General features: G+C 47.7%; 1 protein-coding gene across 2 annotated transcripts in view; it reads left to right on the forward strand.

Annotated features, from left to right (window-relative positions):
* Positions 1–22,366, forward strand: part of Galnt2 (polypeptide N-acetylgalactosaminyltransferase 2) — a 128,473-nt gene that overhangs the window by 76,096 nt on the left and 30,011 nt on the right. For both annotated transcript variants that reach the window (XM_027404850.2, XM_027404851.1), the window contains exon 3: positions 3,657–3,810. In XM_027404850.2, coding sequence (XP_027260651.1) covers positions 3,657–3,810 — 154 coding nt within the window. The remainder of the gene's footprint in view (positions 1–3,656; positions 3,811–22,366) is intronic.

Consider the following 22,366-nt stretch of genomic DNA (forward strand, 5'->3'; position numbering starts at 1 on the left):
AAAGTGGAGGAGGATATGGGTGGCTGGAGGGTGGCACAGCCTGTAGGCAAGGGTAGGCAGTGGCTAGGACAGAACAGTGTAGGGGCATAGAATGGCCCAGAAGACAGAGGTGGAGGATGTCATCTTCACAGCACCGTCCCTAGGTCTCCTCTTCAGGGCCCATAGACTCATACTTCCTCTCCAAAGGGCATAGTGATCTGTGCTCACTGACTCATCCCTCTCCTGGCTGAGTTGTTTCCATGGCTGCAGGCTGTGGGCTGGGAGTGTTGGGCAAGGAGCACTCATGCCTCCTCTTGCTGTTAGCCCAGCCCTTCCTTCAGTTTGCCTCCACTGGCCATCAGAGACTGTCCAGCAGTGAGTGACAGGAGAGGAAGGCCATCCCTTCTCCATCTCCAGTCCCTGGGGATGGCACTAGAAAGGGTCGTGTAGGTGGCATTTGCTTTCATCCTGAAAGTGCCTGAGATTTGGTTGTAGGCATCTTGTTTCCTGACTGCCATTTGGAGGTCTTTCCTGGTCTGCTACAGTGGGAAAGTGAGAGCCAGTGTGAAGCTGTGCTCTTCAAGTCAGGCCTAAGCTTTGGCCAGTTTTACACCCAGCTTCAGGCAGCTTCACCCAGGATGAGGCCACAGTAGTGAAGCAGTGATTGGCAGGGATTTGTGACTGGGATGCTGAGAATGAGAGCCAACAGGTGACTAGGGCTTTGACCAAGGAAATTCTGGATTCCATCTTGTGGGGGAATGAAAGATTGGAGTAACACCAGGGGAACGGGAGCCTGCATGGGCCAGTGCTCCTCAGAGGACATGGTCTTGAAGGTGCCCTTAGACTAGTTATGCACAATTTCTAGAGAGGCAGGGAGTCCTGCAGGACTGCCTGGGTAAAGACATGCCAGCCCTTTGTGTTCCAGCCCAGTCAGTGTGGTCTCAGACAGCTCATCCTGCCTCTAGATAACTGACACACCTCATCTTTATGGCTGGTCTCAAACCTGCTGATGAGTGTTTTCATGGCCCTGCCCAGTGAGCACCTGCTCCACCGTCAGCTTGCAGTCATGTGCTCTGTGCTTCTCACACTGTCTGGATGTGCACTTTATTTTCCTATCATCTTTGGTGGTGAAGCTAGCTCCTGCTGCCTCCTGTGAAATGTTATCTTGGGCTTTTCCATCATCTCACGGGGGGGGGGGGGGAGGCTCTGACTGGCGACTGGAGCCTTTTCCATAAGCCTATTTCTTAACCTATCACAAAATTGATGGGTTTTTGTTTTGTTTTGTTTCTGAAACTTATAATTTCCAAAACTGAAATTTTAAGCTGTTAGGAGTGCAGGTGGCCTGTGACTATCGGGATTCAGTTCATTGTTCTGTCCTGTGACTTGTGCTGCCTAGCTCTCAGCTCTCTGCACCTGGCTGCCTGCCTGTCTATGTGGGCTGGGCCGGACTCAGGGACCGGCTCAGGTGTGGGCCTCACTTAGAGAGCATAGGCCAGGATGGAGTGGAGGCCAGCTGGGGCTGGAGCACCTTCACCTGAGCTTCCTTCCTCTGTTTTCTGCTGCCTCTGCCCCAGGAGTCTCCAGCCTGACAATTCTGCATAATACCAATTTCTAGGATGTTCTTGAGCCCAGTGTTTTACAGATTATGGGTTTTGAACCATTATTAGATGATGAAACCAATTTTATGTCACACCCACATGAAAACACAGACTGTACCTGTGCCTTCCCTCTAGCGAGGGCAGTGTTCCGCTGTCTGTCCCTAGCCATGTGAATGAATGCCTCAGGACTTCTGATCATGAAGTGATACATGTCACAGTTGAATACATCTGCAGCTCCCATGGCATTCTCTCATCACACCACAATTTCTGAAAAGAAAGGATACTTCAGTCACTAGCCCAGTGGCTTTGTGCCCTAGAGAAAGTCAACAGCAGAGCAAGGTGGGGTCATGGTTGGAGGAGGAGTTGCTGCAGAGTAATGGCATTCGTTGAGTTATCACAGGGGCTCCTCACCTCAGCTCACACAGGCCTTCTGGTCCCCAGGTTTAGATATGGTTCCCTAGTCTGTCCCTCACCCTCAGAACATGAGCGTTCAGTGGAGCTAGGCATGAGCCTGCCCTGCTCATCTGTGCCTATGGATCTAGCATGATGCCAGCATGTGACCAGTGCCTCAAAGACACTGAGGCAAGACTTGAGGTGTCCTACAATTTCATGGCCTGATATACTACATAAAACCCTCTCCATGACCACATCACCCCCAGAGAGGGCACAGGAGTCTGGACTATAGGGAAGATGCCAGCAAGAAGGAGTTGAAGCAAGACTAATAAATGTGAGAGGGATGAGGGTAGACAGGCTATTCTAGTGACCGTCTCTCCAGGAAAAGACCTGTATATGAGGAATGGCTGGGTCCTGTCTGTCATGGGGGTGTCTTTGAAAGTCACACTCTTCACTTCTCCCTAAGGCCAAGCATTCTGACAGAGCGGACCCTAAGGAGGCCTCACAGGAGGCTCTAGGAATACCCTTTCTTATGATATGGTATTTTCTACACTGTAGAAATATGTCCCTCTCCTAGTGGCCAGTGATTCTGCTGACAGTAGTGGGATTCAGAGGGAGGCATGTTTAGGTATATTAGATGCACGGGGAGTTGTAGGAATGACTAATGAATACTATTAGCCCAGTGGTATTTAGCAGCGTAGGACCCTTTTCACAAGGAGAAAAGAGTCCTAATGGTAATTTAGTCAGTCCAGAGAACGTGTGGCAGAGCTGAGCATGGTGGTAGGAGGATCAGGAGGTAAGGTCATCTTTAGCTGCCTAGTGAATTTGAGGACAGTCTGGGCTGCATGCGATACTGTCTTAAAAACCAACCAACCAGCTGGGCAGTGGTGGCGCATGCCTTTAATCCCAGCACTCGGGAGGCAGAGGCAGTTGGATCTCTGTGAGTTTGAGACCAGCCTGATCTACAAGAGCTAGTTCCGGGACAGCCTCCAAAGCCACAGAGAAACCCTGTCTCGAAAAACAAAAAACAAACAAAAACAAAAAACAAAACAAAACAAAACAAAAAAACCCAACCAACCAAAAGAACAGACAGCATCCTGGGTGGTGTGACTCTAGTACCCACCTTTCCTCCTGCCATCTGCACCTTAGCCATTGGCCTTCTCCTGGAGGATCAGTCTGGAGGTGGGCTGGAGTGCCTAGACTGTCACCTCTGCTGCTGCTGGCACCCTTAGTACCATGTCCAGGAGACTTTGCTCTGGGTGTTGATTTTGGACCCTAACAGTCCAAACATTTATTATTGTGGTGCCTGGTGGCACAGTGGAGTACTTTATTAATGTACATATCCTGTCTCTTTCTCCTGCCTGGGATGCTCTGAGGACATGATGGAGGTCCCCGGGAAGGTGGACAACAGAGAACGTCCCCTTCACAGAAAGAGAAATGGTGCCGGAGTTGCTAGTGATGTCTGGCAAGCTTTGGGTGGAGCCTGAGTGCCAGGACTTTCAAACTGCAGACTCAGCTTCCCATATGACAATGCTCGGGATGTTTTCAGATACTTTTTAAGATTCAAATTGTCATCCTGTGAACAAGCCAAGACCACTCTTTCTTGATTTAACACTCACTGCTGTCTCTGGCAACACTCTGGTCTCGTGTCCACTTGTCCCACACCCTCTGCTCTGCTTTTTCCAGGGAAAGTCCGGTGGCCAGACTTTAACCAGGAGGCATATGTTGGTGGGACAATGGTTCGCTCCGGGCAGGACCCCTACGCACGCAACAAGTTCAACCAAGTGGAGAGTGACAAGCTGCGCATGGATAGAGGCATCCCTGACACCCGGCATGACCAGTAAGTCCCTCCAGGCATGCTGGAAAAGAGCTGGAGGATCAGTGCCTTGTGCCACTGGATTTCCTCACCCAGGTGGTGTTGCTGAAACAAGGAAAGATGCTAAAGAGAGGCTCATGCCTCTTGGCAGTTGGCAGAGACAACAGGCTATTAGCCATCAGAGGAATCAGAAGGAGAAAGTTGTATGGGCCTTGTATTTGCTGATTATTTAGTATTTTGAAGCTGCATTCATAAACACCATTCACAATCTTGGAAGGAAGGAAATCTAAACTTCCAGTTACTGGGCCAGCTCTAGTGGGGAAACATTTTGGAAATCAGAGAGGAGCTTGACTTTTCAGCAGAGTTGGGGAGAACCAGGAGGCAGGCAGGTGGTAGCACGTCACTCCTAATGGTAGCACTAATGGAGAAGGGCTGTCATACACTCTTGTATTATTCAGCACTTGGGTAGCAGATAGGTTGAATCTGCCAAGCTCAGCCCAAGGCATCCCCAGACACTGAAGACAAGTCAGCTGCCGCTTATAAGGAAAGTGCTATTCACAGCCTTGGGCCTCTCCCCCATGCCCTGAAGTTTATTGTAAGGCCCTTGACAGAGCACTGTTCACTCTGGCAGCTTGTGGTGGGCTGGTTGGGTCACTCAGAAGTGAGGAGCCACTTCTCATACCTCTAAACCCTGAGGGCAGATGTTGTCCTGAGTAGGTGGATCTCTCTGTGAATGAAATTGCCTCCAAAGCACTGATTTCTTGGGGAGTAGAGCATACAGTGGGTCTCACATCTGCCAGTGGTCAGACTGGGTACCCGGATCCCATCCAGCTGCATGTTCAGAAGCACTGCCTGGGGATTCACCATCTGCCTGGGAGCCATATCTCTGCTTCTGCATGCCAGGCACAGGTGTCAGGACAGGGGTCTGGGACACCCAGGAAAAGGAGCCTGTCAGGTGGTACCCTACTCATTCTGGGCTGGTCTTCCACCTGGTTGCTATCCAGATGCCAGTCATCTCTGGACAGTCACAGACACACCACAGATGTGCTTTGTTGAGTTCATATCTCCCGTAACAATTCAGAAACTGAAGGGGAAAGCAAAGCAGGGAGGCAGGCAGCAGCGCACACAGACCCAGAGGACTGGCAGACAGCTTTGTGCCCTGACGGGGCCGATTTCCCCTTCTGCCTCATTCTTAGGAGCAGGTGGTGGGTACTGCTAGTGTTCAGCCCTTTCCTTATTAGCCATCTTTGGGTAGTGGTCAGCACTGTTATTCCACAGTTTTATATAGAAAACACAGCTTTCTTGTCCTTTGGGAGCAAGGAAGAGCCAATGGATTACTTACTATGTGACCCATGTAGCCACACTGAGACAGATTCGTGGTGCCAACCTTCCTCCTTCTCCAGCCACACCAGATGCGTGCTTTCATTTCTTTCTTTTCTTCCTCTTTTAAAGGCAGTTTTGTTCAGCTTTTTTGTTGTACTTCTGGTCATAGCCATCCTGTTTCTAAAACAAGACTGTGAAAGCCTTGAGCCCAAAGTCCTGTACAGGGTCAAAGGTGTATGCGTGTCTGGGGACAGCCCCTTGCCATCTACAGATGGTCCAGAGTGTATCCCACTGCCTTTCTCCCGGCTAATAGCATGTGATATCTAGATGCCCTTCAGGGACACACTTGACGATCCTCAGATGACAGAATGGGGCATGCAACATTTTCTTCATATCCCAGAGAAGAAACAGAGGCAGTGGACTGGGAACTGCTGCCGTAAAGATGGAAGACTCAGTGATTATCAACACCACAGGATTGTACTCACCTAGGAGACAAGGCTCTGGCCATATTTTCAAGGGAATATCTAGATTAGGTTAATAGAGGGGGGTCTCACCTCAGTTGTGGGCAGCAGCATCCCATGAGCTGAGATCCCAGACTCAATAAAGAGAGAAAGCAAGGTGAGCACCAGCATTTATCTTTCTTTGCTGCCTGGCAATGTCCTGTGACCAGCAGATGTCATGTGACCAGCAGCCGTCATGTTAAGCCACGATAAATTGCACTGTGAGCCAGAATAAACCCTTCTTTCCTTATGCTGTCAGATATTTGGTCACAGAAGTGACAAAAGTAACTAATACAGGGTTTAGCCTCTGGGAATAGAGCCCAGCAGAGTCAGAGTAAAAATGTCACCTGTCCACTTGAGCTGATGGAACTTTAATCTCCATGTGATTGTTGAGCTTTGTGTCACCAGCTGTTGCCGAGCTGGTTCTCCCACCAAGATTTCACTGTGGCACTCTCTTCTTTGAGCAGGAAAAGGTATGAATGGGGGATTTCAATATGGGGCTGGGCTTCTTGGCTGCTGCCTCCATTGTGAGCTTCTCAAATTCCCTCAAACTCTACAGAAATACTATTTTTCAATATTTTCGGAATGATTCTTTGTCCAAACTGATCTTTGATTACCTCTCCCAGGATGGGTTGATTTCTGCCTAGCCTGTATTGGCCTCCTTTGCCTGTGTTACAGTAGCCGCTGGGAGCCTTTCCTGTTGGGTAGATTGGGATAAATTAAATCCTGCACAAACCCTGACAGGCTCCTGGAAGAGAAAGTTGACCACTCTCCTTATATTGGCCCCAGAAATCCATCTCATGGCATCAGTGGAGAACACCAGGCTTTCTCTTTACCCCCCCCCCCGGCCAAAGTTTCTCAGAGAGCAGTGAGAACACGACCCTTTCATGTGAGTGTCTGGCTTCTAACTCTGTAGTATCCTTCTGTGTGGGCTGAAGACCTCACAGAGCAGAAACCATTCTCCTGTGGCCATGGAGCTGCAAGAGGAACAGGTGAAAGCAGATTCCAAATGTGGTGCCTAGGACCCTATGGGTCTGGAATGATGCCCTGGGTCCTTTCCATGCTTCCATCTGTGACTTCTGTTCCCTCCAAAGCAACAATGACTGGTTCTTTAGTGTGCTTTTTGTCTCACAGGACCCCATCAGAAGTCTCCATTGCCTCTGGCCATGGGTACTTGCGGATGAATTGGCATGTTGAAGTCCTAAGTCTCTAATGTGTCTGTATTTGGAAATAGGTTCTTTACTAAATATGGTTAAGATTAAATAAAGTTGTAAGAATGGGGCCCAGATCCAGCGGGACACGTATCCCAGCAAGAGGATAGTGGGGAGGAATGAGGTGGGGAAGGGAGAGGGAGATTAAGAGAGAATAAGAGTGAGATCTTCCCCTTGGCCATATGAGGACATGATGGGAAGGTGGCCATCTGCCAGCCCTTGATCATGGGAAGATCCACATGAGGTAAACCTCAGCAGAATAGAAGCAGACAGCAGAGAAGGCCACCTCCATGGGCAGCCGTGGGTGGAAGTGGCCTAGCAGGTCCTAAATGACTCAGAGCACCTTGTCTATGCATCCCTGAGCCTTCCTCTTATCCCTCAGCAATGGGGTATGAGCCAGGCAGGTCTCTTAGCTTATGGGGCCATTAGATGTGCCTCTCTGAGGACAGTATGTGGCTTCCATGCAGAACTCAAAGTTTTGGGTGTCTCCTCTCTGCCAGGAGCTCAAGATCGTTTACTTTAAAATCTTTTCTGTTGGGAAACCAACAAGCCTTCATGGAAACACACTGTCAGGAATTCTTTTCCCTGCTTGCCAAGTACTGCCCTTTGGTTTGTTTCATTAAATCCCATGAAAAACGATGTTTGTTTGCTGAAAGCAGATTCCCCCAGCTTTCCTGTGCTAAGTCAGTTTCACAGTTGCTCCTGTTCCTTCTTATCTTGAATTTCAAATGTTGGGACTTTGCAATGTGCTTGTATCTCACACTAAAAGATGGTCCTAAGATTAGGGTGTCCTGCTGAGTCCCCCAGAGGTGCATTTGATGAGGGGCTGCCCAAATTACAAACCTAGCTGTTTGTCCAGCAGGCTTTCAATCTAGAATGTCTGTCTCTGCCCAATTTGCACAGTGTGGTTGCTCAGCTCTGGTGTTTTGAGAACTCTTGACTTAAAACGACCACCTTCCAGGTATGCCTGAAACAAAGAAGTCACACTTGCAGCCCTCGGGCATGTCACACTCTTGGGGATGTCACTGGCTTCCAGTAGGACATTGCAGGTTAGTTGGGTGTATGGCATGCTAGGTATGCTTGCTGTCTCTGGATCACCAGCATTGGCCATGTTCTGAGAGGGCCTGGCCAGGATTGGAAGTGTGGGGTAGTCATACTCCTGACAGTGTTACTCTGGAGAGTAAACACTGCTAATGCCAAGAGAAGGCTGTCTCAGGAGCCTGCCAGCTCAGAGGGAGGCCTTGGCAAGATGATCTTTATGGAACCTGTGATTTTCCACTGTGAGGCATAAGACTTGGTTGAGAGCAGTCCAGTTCCTAGTGTAGCTGAGGGACCAGAACACCCTAAGCTTGGTATTGCAATATCTTACTTGTACTGCTGGGCTAACATCTTTTAGTTGGAGGGGCGCTATCTTTCTGGTGGGGAACCACCTGTGTGCTCCCTCTTCATGTCATTAGGCAGCCAGCCTTGCAGGTTGCCATAGCCGGTGAGGTAGAGTTTAGATGAAGCACAGGGCAAGACTTTCACAGTTTGCATTCAGTCTCGTGTGCATTAGTTTTCTTAGTCCGAGTACACTGGCCTGAGGTAGATAGCTAGGTCTGTCTGGGGACTTCCTAATCTAAGTTCCCCCAAAGCCTTGGAATCAGAGCTCACCTGGGCAGCAAACTAGAAATAGACCTTGGTGGGCAAGCCAGGTGGCTTTCCCATCTCTCTCCCTCTGTGCAGTGGTTTGGATTAGGCTTGTGTGTTAAAAAGGCTTGGTCCCCAATGCAGCCAGGTGGAGACATGGGGAAAGTGACTGGATCATGAAGACTCTGACTTCATCCAGGTATTAACTGTGGGATGGCTTCACAGTTTGTTGGGCTGTTGGGAGGGGATAGAAACTGACTAGGTGAGACTTAGTTGAAGAAAGTGAGGCCCTGGAGATTCAGTATTGAATCAGCTCCACTTCCCCTCCTTTCCCCATGCATCCTGACAACCATAAGGTGAACAGCTTTGCTCACTCTGCTCTTCTCCCGAAATCCTATAACACAGACCCTCAGTGATAGGCCAGGTGATCATGGACTGAGGCTTCAGGAACTAGGGGCCAAAATAAACCTTACCCCCTTTGGGTTTACTTCTGTGGGTCTTTAGTCACAGTAACAGATGGCTGACAAATACCACCAGTAGGTTTTGGCCAGTGTAGGCAACTGAGACCCTTAGGGTGCCACCCTGAATCTCAGTAGCCCTTGTCCCTGGGAAGACAGCAGGATTATGAAGTTATTGATATGCCTGCAGTATGGCTCAAACACCAAGCCAGTGTTAAAACCAATGCCCACAAGAATCTGAGCTCCCAGTTTCCAGGTACCATCTCGGTGCTCTGCTGCTGGATGCAGCTGCCTTGATGCCATGCTCCAGAATCCTTTATGGTCCTAACTTTAGGCATGAGCCTCTGGCATGCGACCTCCATGTACCTAAAATCAAGAAGCAGTGAATATTGACAGCTGGCAGCTGGACTCACTTCCAAGGGAAGCTGGTTTTTCTTCCTTTTAGTTCCCTTTGTGTCATAGCCACAGACTGTTCTTTTCCAACATAAGCACCCTCCCCCTTTGGACCCTTTGAGGTGTAACAGGAACTGGGGAAAGTATCTGGCCATGGAAATGTGTGGTTTGGGCAGCAGATTTCATTTTGACTGTGCCAACCTCTCAGACATGGAGGGAGTCACTGCCCCCAAGATTGGCAGCAGGGTTACAAAGCTTATCCCCATATTCATGACTATACAGGTGGTTCATTTTCTCCATCTGTTATGCTGGGCAGAAATAGGTGATGCTTCATCAGTAATACGAATTTGGTTTCTTATACTTTGGTCCTTCCTTTCTTCTTGGGTCCTGGGCTTCGTGATAGCAGTGAGTATATCTCCCAGCTCCCAGCCCTCAGCCCCCAGCCCCCACCCAAGTTCTGCAGCCTAGTGGAACAGCTTATGGCTGAGCAGCCATCACTTTCTAAGTTTGACCAGCACTGGGGACACTTACCTGGATCCCTGTGCTTTTTGTCTGAGATTTACTGCTGAGTGTCTACTCTTCCTGGTGGGCTGACACCCTTGTCATACGAGGTCTCTCCATCATTGGTTTTCCTTCCTGTACACATCCTGGAACCTTCTATGTGAAGTGTGTAAAGTAGCCTTTTGTTCACTTCTGGACTCTGTCTGCTCTGACAAGCTTTGCCTTGTGGCAGGAGTATTTAGTCTGTGTGTATGATGTGTGCTCTGGAGAACTGAGTATCGCAGTGTTCCAAATCCCGCCTGCTGTTTCCAGTCCACTTTTCCTTCTTCCTGGTGAGTGTTTCTATCTTATCAGCTGGTTAAAGTTCCAACTGTGATTGGAGTCCAAGATGAATGAGCATTTGTTACTTCTTAAGCAGCACACCTCCCCACCCCATTGTTTTCTGTACACACACACACACACACACACACACACACACACACACACACACACACACACACACCACCCACCACCCACCCCTTAAGAAGAGTGTGTGTATAAGACACAAAGAGACATTCTCGGGACATCTTAAATATCCTTCTTTTCAGTAAATACCCTTGAGATTCATCCAGTATTTGTGTTCCTATCCTCATTCCTTGTACTTCATCTTCCTGCCTGGGACAGTTGTCCATCTGTATCCCATACGCATATCACAGTGGCTCCTCTTGGTACCAATTGACTGGCAGTAGATCCTGTTGATCATCTGAAGACATCTGTTTCACTTTCATTTTTGAGATGCCTCCTGTCCCCAATTGAGAGTGCAGAGTTCTTGGATGGCAGTTGCTTCTGCTTTCTTTGCCCTTCACTCTCTCCCACTGTTCCTGGTGAAAATTAACTGTGACTTGTTCTTTATGGTCATTTTGTCTTTGTTACAGTTAGATTTTAAGATATGTCCTTGTGTTTGCTTTTTAGTAATTTGTAAGAACTTGTGAGCATTGCTTTTTTGTGCCTTAAGTCTATTTTTGGATTTGAGGGGTTTGAGTACCTGTAACCTCCCTTCTGTCAACCTTGTGTGCCCCTTCTCTCCCTGTAAGTCCCTCACCATGTTCTTGTTGGGTATTTCCACTGGCCCTCTGCCCTCCTATGTTCTTATTTTTATTCCTCTGTCTCCATGTAGCCTGCTTCCTGCTCAGTGATTCCTGCATGTCAGCATTCAGTCTGCCTGAACTCTGTGTGCTGAATTTCCGTGTAGAATTGCTGTGTTCTGGTAGTGAACAGGTGTGGAGATATTTGAAGGCTATCCCTGCTGTTTCCATCTCCCAAGGAAGATATACTTAGCAGATAGGATAGGTAGATCACCTTTGTTCTCTGCAGAACTGCATCACAGGCCAGGTTCCATTGAAGCAGGAGAAGTCTGGAAGTTTCCAGGTCTATCTCTTTCTAGGAAGCAGCTCCTAGGATTTCTATGCTAATTTCAGTCCCTTTTTCAAGTTCTGACTTGAGTTCTGGCTTCCCCAGCCCAGGGTACCTCCAAAATTTGGGCTGGCTTTCCTGGCTACAAGGCCATTGCTCTGTTGGGTGGACTTTGCCCTGCTGGTTTCACAGGTGAGGGAGGGCAACAGAAGTGCTGGCCCTATGCTCTGGGTGCAGCTGTCCACCTGGCCCCACTCTCCGGGTGCATCTGACTGTCTGCAGTCTCTCCAGAACTTTCAAGGCAATTTATGTATCTCATCCATACCTCTCTGCTTTCCATGGCACTTTGTCCAGAGCAAAGGACTTTATTGTCACTAAATGCAGAGGAATACCCGAGTGTTTCATTTGGAATCCTAATCCAATCTGAAATTAATGGTCCCTTCATCTTACCCTGAACAGCAGTGTCTGTCTCAGATGAGAGTGAATGAGAAAACAGAAGTGTCATGGACAAGGGGAGGGATGATGTGACTTTTGTTAGTATCTCTGTCATTTGTTACCCTGAGACCAAGGTAGAGATGATCTCTGACCCTTGGTTTTTATCTGCAAAGCACTCACAGTATAGCTGTGACTGTCTCTTGGTGCTGTCAGTAAGCTTGGACATCTGTGGAAATATGAAAGGCTTGTGAACCCCTCACTACTGTGCAGGTGTTGGTCATTGCTGTCCTGTGACCAGCAGTTTGTGTTGTGTGAATCAGCTTGAGCAGACCAAACTCTGCTCTGGGAAGCTTTGTTCTGGACTCATGTGGCATGCCAAGCTGACCTCGTGGCCTAACCCTGAGTATGCTGTGTTGCAGCAGACAGCAGACAGCAGAACAGCAGACAAACAGTTTGAGGGAAACCGTGACCCTGCCTACCACCGAGGGAATCAGGGCAGGAAAAACAAACTCAGCAGGATGGCTTGGTGAATAATGTCAATACAAGCTGTCCTCCGCCAGCTGCCCAATAGACAGCCTTCACTTGGCCATCACCAGAGAAGGGGCGAATTGATGTTGGTTGTTTTCAGTACCGAAATTGAACCTAGGGCCTCACACATGCCAGGCAGGTGCTCCACAAGGGGATATCTCCAGCCCTCTTTTTAACTTTTTATTTTGAGATAGGGTCTCATTTGCCTAGGCTGATTTTGAACTTACTGTATAGCCCAGGTGGACCCTAAGCCTGAGTTCCATCTGCCTCAGCCTCTTGCATAGCTGGGCTTACAAACATAGCAAGAGACCTAGCTCATTTGTTTTTGAAATGGGAAAGCATCCTGTAGTGAAGGAAGGTGACAGCATGATATAAGGGTCTTGCCTTTCTGGGACACACTTGGATGTGGTTTAGAAGTTACATGTCTTTTGCTGGTGAGCAGTCAAGGATATTGGCTAATGAATGGTACATGACTATTCTTTGTACAGACCATGTGCTGGGTCTTGGTGATGGAGTCCATAAGTGCCCAGAACCCCCACTTCAGTCTAAAAAAAGTTTCAGACTAATACAATAACAGCCATTTAACTTAACTATAACCACCCACCCACAGGAAGCTGGAATGTATGTGCATATCCATGTATACTGTGTGCATGATGTGTGTGTGCATATGCACATGCCATGGGTACAGGGAAGTGAGACCCAGAGGTACGTTGTGGGGATGTTGGCTTGCCCTTCTCATCTAGGCCCATTTGTGCCATAGTCACAGAATGCTGGGTGCTTGCCAGTAGTAAAAGTGTTTATCTTTCTGTTCCAGAGGATCACAAGACCAGGGCATATGGGTTTGTTGTCTGGAGAGCTGGTTTCTGCTCTTGGGATGGCACCTTGGGTGCTGTGTGCTCGAGTAGAGGGAAGCAGGAGGTAGAGGGTCGCATTATTTCCTGTGAAATAATGTATGGTGAGGGCAGTGGTGACCTGCTCATTTCTCTCAGGGCTATCATATGTGGCATAGGTGGCAGATAGTACAGTGTAGAAACATGGGGCTCGCACTGCTTCTGCATGCAGGGCTTTTTCCCAGCATCCCAGGCCCTTCTCATTGTTTGGATTGACTCAGAATTCACTATCAAATACGATAAGAGTTACCCACCCATGGCTTTTTTTTCCCCTCATCTTTCTATTATGATGTAGTTGTAGATGGAAAGCTGTGGGTCCTTATTAGGTAACCAGAAGAGATGGAATGGTGAGGCTTTATTGGGTCAATGAGAAAAGGATCTCTCTGATTTATACAGAACAGCCAACATCACCTCTAAGGGAAAGAAGAAAACCTGTGGGCTCGAGGTCACATTGAGGTCTTCCTTGATGGCTACCTGCTAATAGCCAGTTTCTTTGTTCTGGCCACTAACAAAGTGCCTCAGCCACCCAGGACTCTAGTTCCTCTGTCATGGCATGCCCCCTGGAGGCTTGCACACAATAGTGTCCTTAGACAAAGGCTCTGTCCTCACCTGAGGGTTTATATCCGGTCTCATGCTTGGGCCAGTCCATGGAAATCAGGATAAGATGATGGCAATGACAATGTTGGTGGCAAGGGTGCTGAAGCCCCCATTGCCATGGACCTGATCTTGGGCAGATACGAGCCAGATCTGTGGCATCTTGTGTGGAGCAGCCTTGTGTTGCAGCCTCCCCTTGTCCTCCTTTCTTTAAATACTCCTGGTTTCTTAGACTGCTTTTTAAATTATTATTTTGAGAGCATATTTTTTTAAGTAGGTGCATCTGTTGTATTTTTAAAAAGCAACAAGGAAACCATATCATAAAGCTAAAAAGTACTCACAGTCCCTTAAGAGTGTTCCTCCGGACTTGTCCCCATCCTCCTGTTGCTCATTGCCAGGTAAACTCAGTACCCACCTGCTTCTGTGCCTCAGTGGGAAGTGATTGCTGGGGTCTTTTTGTAGCTGCAGCTTCCATTCCTTGTGACTTTGTATCCCACAGCTATGCTCATAATAAGTGGCTCTCTGGGGGTGTCTGTGATGTCCCTTTCTGTTTTCAATGCTGACTATGTGGGGTGAGTATCTTTTAATGTCTTTTGCTCACTGGTTCAAAAGAAGATGACATTTGAAAGGGCAGTGTGCTGCTTGGTTCTGACAAGGTCCCAGCATTTCTTCTGTCTATGCTGATCAAGGCTGCTGCTTTGAGTTTGAGGTAGGTTCCTAATTCACTTTCTGGGGCCAGTGCCCTTGCCTTCTACTTCTTCAGTTTTATGGCTGTTGATAAACTTTGTGAAGTGAATGCAGGACAAAGGTATACATACATCTCCATAGGTGCTCAAGAACCAGTCCTTTGCAAAGGACATGTTTCTTAAATGGCACCTGTGAACGTCACCCACACCTGTGGCTGTTTTTGTCATGCTAACCCTTTGATGACTTCTAAAGGCTCGCCCATGGGTGTCAACATATGGTGAACTCTTTTGTTCTACATGAACAGCTCTGGAGATTTGTGTCTTCCCAGATTGTAAGTCCTCCTGACAGTGCTGTGCATACCTGCACTGAGGTCTCTGGCAACCACGACACCTGTCTGTGTAGAAATGTGTCTCTTCCTTCTTTTCCTCTCCCCTTCCTCTCATCCTTGAGAATCCAGCTCACACTTGGCTCAGATTTTCTCACAGTGGAAGGAGAAGCCCTGCTCACACCACTGGGTTCCATACAGGTTCTACTTCGCCTATGCATTCTAGTGTTTGTGTGTGACCCTCTGCAGAACTGCCCTCTAGTCCTCACCTGGCCATTGTCATCTTGAAATCATAGCAGCTGTGATTACTCCAAGACCTTCACAGGGTTAGACTTTTAATATTCCTGGGAGGAGCTTGCATTGAAATATGAGCAGTTAGGAGTTGAATCGGGTGGAGACCTCTTCAGTTGTATAGCTTCCAGAAAGCTGCCCACACTCTGTAACTCTCTGGTTCTCCACCTGAATTTGGTGTGTCATGGATGCCCTATTTGGGGTGAATAGATGTTTGTTCACTTCTCATGGGGAAGTTCCATAACCCCAGTGTATTGGGGTCTGCCAGCCTTTTAGTTCTGTCTGCCATATACCCACCCTGTGAGTGCTGGGTGCTGAGTGCTGGCTTTGTGTTAACTGCCGAAGTGCTGAGTCTCTCTCCTTGTATTATGAAATGTAGTGCTATCCTTTCAGTTATTTTTAAGCCTACTTTAAAATTACCAAAATATTGTTATTTCCCACATGTCTGGAGCTCTGCTTTGACTTTCTTTTTTTAAGCCAGTGTGTGTTTAGGCAACAGTTTCACAACTGTATGATTTTTTATTTCCCTTCCTATCAGTTTAAACTTAAGTTGTTGGTATTTTCTCTTTATCAGTCAGGAAGTCAGTGTTACTGCTTTGTGATATTATTTTCTTGCCTGGTACTGGTGGCCTTAGCATCATCATCTCGGCTATCTGTAGTTGGGGCTTTTTTTCCAGATGTTTCACTAAACACTTGGCGTATTTCTCACTTGTTTCCCACAGCAGCCTTAGAGGTAGGTGCATTCATTATTGTTCCTGCGCAGTGTTAGTGAGAAAACTGAGAATCAGAGAGATAGCACAACTCTGGCTAAGCAGGTAGGGGCAGCATGAACATGTCTGCCTGCAGGAGCCATGTCTTAATGTCCCCACTGAGTGAGTGAGTGAGTGAGTGAGTGAGTGAGTGAGTGAGTGTGTGTGTGTGTGTGTGTGTGTGTTATGCACATGTGTACACACTTGTGTGTGCATACAGGTGTGCACCTGTGTTCAACTTGCAGTGGCCAGAGGTAGGGTATCTTTCTTAATTGCTCTCCACTTTATTTTTTGAGATGAATCTCACTTAACCTGAAGCTCATTGAGTTGGTTAGCCTAGCCGACTTTGAGGTCCATGGGTCTTCCTGTCTCCACCCTCTCTCCTCCAGTGCTGGGATCACCTGCTCCTGGCTTTCCCATAGGTCCTGGGGACTGAAGTCAAGTTTTCATGCCTGTGTGGAAGCACTTGCTGATTGAGCCATCCTCCCTCCATCCTCCATGTCTCCTCCCTCTGTGTTTTCTAGGTATGTTCAACATGTTTTAAAGCACACAGAATTGTTTCAGAGTCCAAAATAGCCCTGCTGCCACAGTCTGGCTGATCACACTGTAAACCTGGATCCTCTGACAGTCTACACTCCCCTCCGTCATCACAGGGTTCTGCTTATTTCTAGGAACATCTGTTTAACCTACTGCAGTGTTGTAATCTGGCATATGGGGAGGATATATTTATGGGTTATACCGTTATCAACATAAAATTACCCCTTGTGTAACATTTTCATTTTGCCACGCAATTTAGCCTGCATGGCACTAATAGGCTGCTTTATTTTGCTTTTGCACTGTACTAAGGGTTGAGCCAGAGCTTGCTCATGCTAGGCAAGCACTCTACCACCAAGCTATATATCCCCAGTCCTAGTTTTACTTTTAATTTTGAAACAGAGCCCACTAGATTTCCCATTCTGTAGCCCAGGAAGACCATTCTTCTGCCTCAGCCTTTTCCATAATGGAGACAGCACTGTGACTCACAGGCCCTGCCATTTATTCTTTCTGTGTATTTAGGTTTTATGTTATTTTTCATTTCTGAGCACTGTTTTACCTTGAGTTTGTACCTTTGATTCTTTTTCTGTTCCTGTAACAAAATACCAGAGACTGAATAAGTTCTGAAGATGAAAGTTTATTTGGCCCATGGTTTTGGAGGCTGTCAATCCAAGAGCATGGAGGGGCTGCCACTTGGCCTCTGAGAGCCTTGTGCTGGTTCATTCGTGACAGAAGACAGCCATCGTGCAAAAGTGGGTAGGACACTCATGCTTCTGGCCTCTTCCTTCTTCTAGATATCATGGATCTGCCCTCTACCCCCCGTGTTTTCTTACCAGTTAAGTCCCTTCAATGCAGATACAGTTTTGTTTTACTTGCTGCTCTTTGCTTTATTTTTTCCCCCAATTGATTAACAAAGTTTTGTTTCCCACTTACATAACTCAGTTGCCATTTTTTAGTGAAAGTAGTAGACAAGTATTGGTTTAATACTGAGAATAAAACTGTGCCTGTTCTTATTGAGGAGCACATATACTTTTCTCAGTCCTATCCAAGTTTTGTTTTGTTTGATATCTGGAATTAGATAAATTTTGTGACTTTTTTTTATGTGTATGGGTGTTTTGCATGCACCGTGTCTCCACCACTCTAAGAACAACGCTGCTGGGGGCCCAGTATTCAGAAGCCCTGGAACTGGACCTACAGGTGGCGGTAGATTTTGAGCCACCATGTTGGTGCTGGGATTGAACCCTAGTCTAGTCACCTGGGAAAGCAGCTGGTGCTTATAATCACTAAGCCACCTCTCCAGCTGCCTATAATCGTCTTTTAAGAGATTTTTGTCTGGGGAATGGAGAGATTTCATGCATGTCTCCTGCAGAACACCTGAGTTCAATTCCCAACGTCCACATCAGATGCCTTACAAGGGCCTGTAACTCTAGCTCCATGCCCTCTCCTGACCTCTGAGGGCACAGCACATGTATGTAATTTAAACATTTATTTGCACAGTGTTTGTATACGCAGGTTAGAATGCACTGGTGTGAGGTAGTTTATGCTTTCTTTTGTTGTGTACCCCAACTTTATTACATCTTTCAATTTTTTAATTTTTTATTTGCATGTGTGTGCACATGCGTATGTAGAACTTAGGGACAGTTTGCAGGACTTAGTTCTCTCCTTCCACTGTATGGGTCCCAGGAATTGAACTCCAGTTGCTAGGTTTGGTGGTAAGTGCCTTTACCTAAGCCATCTCCCTGGCGTGTACCCTAGGCGCTCTATCTGGTTTAGACTGGAGCTTCATGTGGTTTTGTAGGATCCTCGTCCACATCACTGATGTGCTTTAGGAACCTTTGCTTTCCTGAGGATGGCTTTCCATTGCTTCATGGAAACCCTGAGTTTACAGCACATGGGATAGATTCACAGAAGCCGTGGTTTTGTGGTTTTCCTTGAACGTAGGGTGTGGTTTGTCCCCCAGTGAACACTGTCAGGGAAGCCTGAGACCATCCCCACTGCAGGCATTTATGGTATGGGGATAGAATACTTGATGCAAAAGAGATACTTTATCACCCTGTTGAGCAAGGAATCTGGAATAGGCCATCTGAGACAGTCTTGGGCTGGGAGCGCTCCAGCTTTCCTCAGCCCTGTCTCAGGCATTTGGTTTCTGCCTCATCATCTTTGCCCAAGTGGCTGCAAGGGGCTGCCACATCTCCACACACCATGATCATTGCCAGACCAGCCACAAAGAAGTGGGCTTTTCTTCAGTGGCTCTCTTCTCTGCTCTGGAAGTGCATCTGTCTCAGAAGCCTGCAGGACTTGCTGCTATAGTCCTTGGGCCAGACCAGCTGTGGCTGCATATGACCCAGGAAGCAAGTGAACTTTTAGATCATAGGCTCACCCTCCCACAGGAGCCCACAAGAAGGGGTGACAGGGCTGAGGCTGTCTTGCTGCACAGGCTCACCTGCATGTAGATACACAGAGGCTCCCGGTATCATGAGTGAAGACTGGACTGAAGTACAGCAACTGATGATGGCCAGAAGCCCAGGTCCAGTTTATTTGTTATCATACTTGCATTTTGTCATCAAAGGAAGGTTGATCTTCCCCAAAACTCAAAGGAAATGCCGTTAACTTACTGTGAGTGGGTTAAGAGCCTCAGCAGGTCACAGGCTGGTTGGTCTTGGAGAGATGGGCAGTGGTGTTGTCCTGTCCACAGTATTAGATGCGGACAGCCTTCTGCTTCACCGTCACCTCCACACACTCAGCCAGTAAACGCCTGTCTGCCCTTCATCTTTGAGAACGGAGGGACCAACACAGCCTGCAGTTGTCAGCTGATCTATTTACCAAACATGCCAAATACAGAACATTGAGGCCATCTATGGTCAGGTAGTTCCCAGACCACATGCTGGGCAGAACTCATGATCTTGCCTGTCAGCTCCATGTAGGGAGAATAACTGCCATTTCCATGAAGCACTGGCATTTGGCCTGGAGGGGATCGGTGTAGGAGGGAAAGTAAGCCACTCACCCAAGCAGTCCCTGGGAAGGTTGCCTTGGTGCTTAGCCATTTGGAGACCAGAGGAGTAGAGCAAATGGAGGCATGGCTGGCTCTGTGGAAATCAGAACTGGGCCATCCCACACTGTGAAAGCTGAAGTTAGAGGGCATCTACAGCTGAGGACCAAGGTAGGCATCTGGTCAAGCAAGGGGAAGGAATGGATTGTGGTTCCTGTTGGCTGCTCTGCAGTTGAGCTTCAGGAAGAGTGAGTTTAAAAGGCAGTTCTTGCTTTGACTCTAAGAAGTGACTCCAGCCCTGAGGGCAGGTTTACACTGCTGGTGAGCTGTACTTGGTGAGACTAAGGGAGCACTCACAGCCTTGAGGGCAAATGCACACTGCTAGTGAGCTGTACTTGGTGAGACTGAGGGAGCACTCACAGCCCTGAGGGCAAGTGCACAGCGCTGGTGAGCTGTACTTGGTGAGACTGAGGGAGCACTCACAGCCCTGAGATCAGGTGCACACTGCTGATGAGCTGTACTTGGTGAGACTAAGGGAGCACTGACACAGATCTGTCCAAGGCTGTTATTTTCTCAGCTTCCAATAGCTTTTGACTTTTTCTTTTGAAGGTTTTCAGTTAAAATTTAGTGTCTGGAAAACATGAGACAATGGAGAGAGTATAGATGATAGTTTTAATGAAAGAGCCTCTCTCCTTCACACCACAGCTCGGCTTGCTGAGAACATCGGATGAGGCTCTGCAGGTGCACACTTTCTTCTGTGAGCTGGGGGCCACCTCCCCAGCTGTCCAACCTGATGTGTGTGTAGAACTGGTTTGGTCTGCTGGTTCCTGGTGTGTGTGTGTGTGTGTGTGTGTGTGTGTGTGTGTGTGTGTGTGTGTGTGTGTGTGTGTGTTGTGTACTTTTCTCTTGTACCCTCAGCTTCCCAAAGGGTGGGAAGCTTTCAGAGGCAGTGCAGCCAGAAAGATAAGCTGCGTCTTGTGTCAAGGGATGACAAGTGTTGTGGTTTTGAACTTGGCTCTTACTATGTTTGCAGTGTGTGGTGCCAGGCTGCATGATGTGAGAAAGCTGTTTTAGGTTAATAATGGTGACATGAGACAAACAAACCCAGGGTGAATAGGGCTTTGTCAGACCTGCTGGCAGCCAGACCTTAAGAAGCTTAATTTCAGAGCAGCCTGCAAAGGTCATTAAATATTTTAGGGTTTGGCTCTCTGGTGTTAGAAGACTCAGAGCAGTCTGGGTAGATATCGGGGCTGGCTGAGAGCCAGCTGGTGGCTGGATGTCCTGCCCCTGCTGTTGGGAGGGTCACTAAAAGCGTTTTGATTAAACAAACATTATATAACAGCTGATTTGGTTCTTTTAACTGTTTTTCCCCTTCTGCTTCCATTTCTGATTCACAAATTATCCAATCGCTCACCTAGGCTTCTAGAAGATTCCATAGCAACCACCTTGGAATATGAAGCTGCCTGTGTTGTTTTGGTAGGCAGAGTAAAGAGCTTGAGACATGCTTTACCCAGGTAGGGATGGGGTGGGACCATTTCCAGCGTGCCCAGACTGCATATCTAACTGGTGGCTGGGTCTTCTGTGTGCTGCTGACTGTGGTCAGATGCCATGAATAGCATCTCTCCACATGTTTCTTAAAAGAAAGTCAGTATGGAGGTCTCACAAAAACCAGTCTGGATGACCCAGCCATACCACTCCTGGGGGATTTAATTGGAGGACATCCAAGTCAGGATCACACAGACACTTGCACATTGGTACTTACTACAGCTCTAGTCACAGCAGCCATGTTACAGAGTTCATGTGTCACCAGGATGGGAAAAGACAAAGAAACTGGGACTGTTTTCAACCATAAAGAAGGAACAAAATCATGCCATTTGTAGAAAAATGGGTGCAATGTGGGATAATTATATAAGTGAACTAAGCCCATCTCAGAAAGACATCACATGTTTTCTCATTTGCGGAGCCTAGACTTTATATATATATATAAAATCATATATGTATGGCACAAGAGTAGAAACAAAACTGTTTAGGCAGGAAGAGGGTGTGTGGGAAATAGGCTTAGCACAAATACATGTGTATAGGAAAACTTACATTTAAAAAATGAAACTAAGGAGAGCTGCTTCAGCATAGCCTAGGGTTTTGTTTTTTGTTTTGTTTTGTTTTGCTTGGCCTGCTTGTTCAGGTCAGGGAAGCTACAGAGCCAGGCACCTGCATTTTACTAAGCTCCATGCACCAGTCTGGTGACCCCGGCGCCTCAGGCTTTGTGGTGGTCAGCAGTCTGCAGTCTTCCAACAGTTGCCTACCCTGTGACAGCCCCTGAGTGGGGAACAAGTTTCCATGGTCAGCTCTGGCTTGGCAAGATCCCTAGCCACACACCAGGTAGACCCTTTGGGGAACATTGTAGCAATTGCTATGGCAGCCCCTGAGATGAGTGGGCAAGCCCAGCAGAGGAACAGGGCATTCAGGCCTCCAGTGAGCCACTGGCTCTGCTCGAAGCCAGTGTCCAGTGTCAGGGTGGTAAAAGCCCTTCCTGCATTCCATACACAGGGGATCTATTTTCAGTTTCTCTGATTTTCAAGACTTTTGCCTGTTAGCATGTTGTGGAGACTCACATGCGTACAGTGCTGGGTGACTGGGAAAGGCAGAAGTCAGGGCAGCCATGGGACTCCCAGCCCCTTTATCTTCCCAGCTTGGCTAGCGGAGCAGACCTGAGCTCAGGAGAGAGGCAAACACCTCCCCACTGTCTCCACAGAGCCAAGGTGACGCTCCCTGCCCCTAATTCCTCTTGGCCAGAGCAGAACTCCCCATGTTTTCAGGTGGGGACTAAATCAATCCAAGTCAACTTTGTTCTTTGTATGGGCAGCCTGGTCTCTTCCTACTCAAGGTGGCAGAACTTCAGGATAAACCTGAAGGAAGGGAGGCAGGGAAGAAAGATGAGCAAACTAGAAAAGTAAAACAACACCGAGGACTGTGTGCTGCTTCATCTCAAAAACATGTCTCCAAGGATAGCTATTAACAAAAACAGAAAACATGGTTAAACCATGTGTGCTGGGAAGTAATGAGAGCAGCTAAGACCATAAGAAAATTGCAAGTACATTTCTGTGCAAAGAAATTTGAAACTTAAAAGGAATGGGTAATTTTCCAGGAAAAT

This window comes from Cricetulus griseus, chromosome 3, assembly GCF_003668045.3.
Source record: "Cricetulus griseus strain 17A/GY chromosome 3, alternate assembly CriGri-PICRH-1.0, whole genome shotgun sequence".
Classification (NCBI taxonomy): Eukaryota; Metazoa; Chordata; class Mammalia; order Rodentia; family Cricetidae; genus Cricetulus; species Cricetulus griseus.